This window comes from Tubulanus polymorphus, chromosome 8, assembly GCF_964204645.1.
Source record: "Tubulanus polymorphus chromosome 8, tnTubPoly1.2, whole genome shotgun sequence".
Lineage (NCBI taxonomy): Eukaryota > Metazoa > Nemertea > Palaeonemertea > Tubulaniformes > Tubulanidae > Tubulanus > Tubulanus polymorphus.
In genome coordinates, this window is record NC_134032.1 from 6,987,846 (window position 1) to 6,990,764 (window position 2,919).

General features: G+C 35.5%; 1 protein-coding gene across 1 annotated transcript; it reads left to right on the plus strand.

Annotated features, from left to right (window-relative positions):
• Positions 1–281: 281 nt before the first annotated feature.
• Positions 282–1,942, plus strand: LOC141910307 (uncharacterized). The gene is made up of 2 exons (XM_074801041.1): positions 282–952; positions 1,048–1,942. Exons 1-2 carry the CDS (start codon positions 282–284, stop codon positions 1,940–1,942), a joined length of 1,566 nt encoding a protein of 521 aa, XP_074657142.1.
• The last annotated feature ends 977 nt before the right edge of the window (positions 1,943–2,919 follow it).

Consider the following 2,919-nt stretch of genomic DNA (forward strand, 5'->3'; position numbering starts at 1 on the left):
ATATATATATATATATATATATATATATATATATATATATATATATATATATATATATATATATATATATATATATATATATATATATATATATATGGTTTGTGGTTTGGTGGGGGTTGGATTATCTTTGTTGTACACGTACGTTCCCGCAAGCGGATTGTAAGCTGTTTATTTAATGCTGTAAATACACATTAGTATTTCGTTACTCAAAGGATTTCTTGGTGTTTTATGTCTGGAAAGTAGAGACATAAGTTGGTCCCTTGAGCAAAAGAAATGGAAAAATGTCGGATTTGGAAAGTTTGAAAGCTATAAGGACTGCTCAGCGCAAAGTCTTGACAAGGTACGTGAATGATGCAAAAGTGATTCTTTCTATCAATAACCCTGAAGACGTTCAAAAACTGTCGAATATAGCCGATAAAATACGGTCGAAATTACATGTGTTTTCAACGAACCACGATGAAATTATTCCGTTGTTGTCTGCAGTAGACATCGAAAAAGTATTCGAGGAACACGACCGATACGAAGTGAATGCTGAAAGTACTCTTTACGAAATTTCTGGTTTTTCAAGTCGCCAGTCTCAGTCGAATCTCAGTATATCAGAATTTAAACACGTACAATTACCGAAACTTCAATTACCCAAATTTAATGGTAACGTTCTCGATTGGAATAATTTCTGGGATTCATTTGATTGTGTCGTCCACAAACGTCATGACTTATCAGAGGTTGATAAGTTCACCTATTTGAAATCATGTTTGATAGGACCAGCGTTGTCTAGTATTGCAGGATTGTCGTCGTCCGGCGGCGGAACGTATTCTCATGCCGTTAAAATCCTTCAAGATCGTTTTGGTCAATCCAGACGATTGATTCATGCGTATATGGAAGCAATGTTAGAAATTAATAAACCATCGTATACCGCTGCTAGTCTTAGATTGTTCTATGATAATATGAATATGTATGTGCGCTCACTTGATACATTGGGTAAAAAATCCGAATCGTACGGGGATATGCTAGTTCCGGTAATTTTGAAGAACTTACCACTACCTGTAGTTCAAAATATTTCTCGAGGTCGCTCGGTCAAAGACTGGACTCTAGACGAATTATTACTGTCCTATCTAATGAGCTCGATTTACTGGAGCTGTATTCTAATAATTCTACTGAATCACAAGATGTCCAATTTTCTACATTTTTGACAAAAACCCAGTCAGGAGTAAATTCTGGTAGTAAATTCAATAGATTCAGTAAATATCCTCGTACGAGTCGTAATTGTGTATATTGTTGCGAAAATCACGCGTCCGTGAACTGTCAGAAGTATTCAACAGTCGAGGACAGATTTAAGTTTGTGAGCGATAATCGTTTATGTCGTAACTGTTTACGTTCTGATCATTTTGTCATTTTTTGTAAATCTGAGATTCGATGTAAGATATGTCACGGAAAACATCATATAAGTTTATGTTTGAAAGAATTGGCCATTAGTTCTCCGAAAGGTTCGAACTTACACTCGGGTAAACCTATGATTGCTTCACACCTCAGCGATCGCGCGCAATCATGTGATTCGCCAACTAGGAATTCGCCCACTAACCGTCATTCACATGCTACTAGCGATTTGCCTTTAACACCATTGAAAAGAGTTTCTGATTTACCGCAGAAACGTATTGAGTCTACAACAACTGTTATTCAGAGCCAATCGAATTGTATTTTGCTCAAAACTGCGGTACTTCATGTTTCTGGTGATAACGGTATATCGTCTGAAATGAATGCATTGTTCGATGACGGTTCACATCGTACTTTTATATCAAAGAATTTTGCTGAATTTTTGGATCTAAAACCAATACGTACCGAAGTTGTTAATATTTCTGGTTTCGGTAGTAGTGATGAAAACAATTCTGATCGTCGTTTAGGATCACTAGATATTGATCCACAGCTAGATTTTCGTAGTATTTGAAAATGTTTCGTAGTATTTAGAAATGTTCTTAATGTTGTTTCCGTATGCGTGGGGGTTACGTTAAAGCCGTCAGACAAGAACGTACTAGTAGTAAGAATTACGAAAGTTCTTGTTTGATGCTTTCATCTACCAACTCAAACCATAAATCAGTCTATAAACAACAATTCTTTCTCGGTTCTTCTGCTGTGAGATCTGTGGCAAACATTCAGAAAATCTTTATATAAAACTTTTAAATAGTTGGAACCGTATTTGGTTGGGTCGGAACAATGGAGTGTATTTATAATGAGGCTCGTGAAGGGATCACGCTGATACTTGATGATATTCCCGGCTACGTTCCGTAAAAGGAAAAACCGGAAGTTTAGGAAGATGTGGTTGTTTTGCTTATCCTGTATTAAAATAGAATTAGTTAAATTGTAGATAAAATAATTATATAAGTATTTCAAATAATTTAAGAATTGATAATCAATCACAATGTATTCCGAATCGTAGTTAATTATAATAATTAAAAAAGAAACAATGAATTTGTACTGTAATTAGAAAAGAAAACAAAGTTTTGAAAAGATATTTAATTTGAGTAATCTAGATGTTGTTTAAGAACAAATTGTTAATAATCGTTAATGTTTTAGAAAAATTAATTTGAGGTTAAATGTTAAAACTAGCTGTCTGAAGTTTCTGTTGTCTGTATGCGCTCGTTGGTTATTCACAGACAATAGCTGCTCTCTCAACAACGACTAGCAAGGAGTGAGTAAATCACAACGCGTCATGACAGGAGGGTTGGAAGAAAAAGTTTATATCAGCATATCAGTTTCTAAAAAACCTTTAGATCAGCAAATCAGTAGGGCTAAATTTTCCGTAACTAAAAACGGTCATGACAGTTGGGTAGCTGCTCCTTGCCAAAAAGCGGAAGACCCTGCGTGGGAGAATCGGAATTCTGAGAATGCCGGTTCTTTCTACAAAAGGGGGCTGCTATCGAGAGA

Excerpts from the sequence above, each read along its gene's own strand:
- LOC141910307 (XM_074801041.1), top strand. The coding sequence starts at position 282 with ATGTCGGATTTGGAAAGTTTGAAAGCTATAAGGACTGCTCAGCGCAAA. Across the intron at positions 953-1,047 it reads TTCTATGATAATATGAATAT|TTCAAAATATTTCTCGAGGT; the intron begins GTATGTGCGCTC and ends CACTACCTGTAG.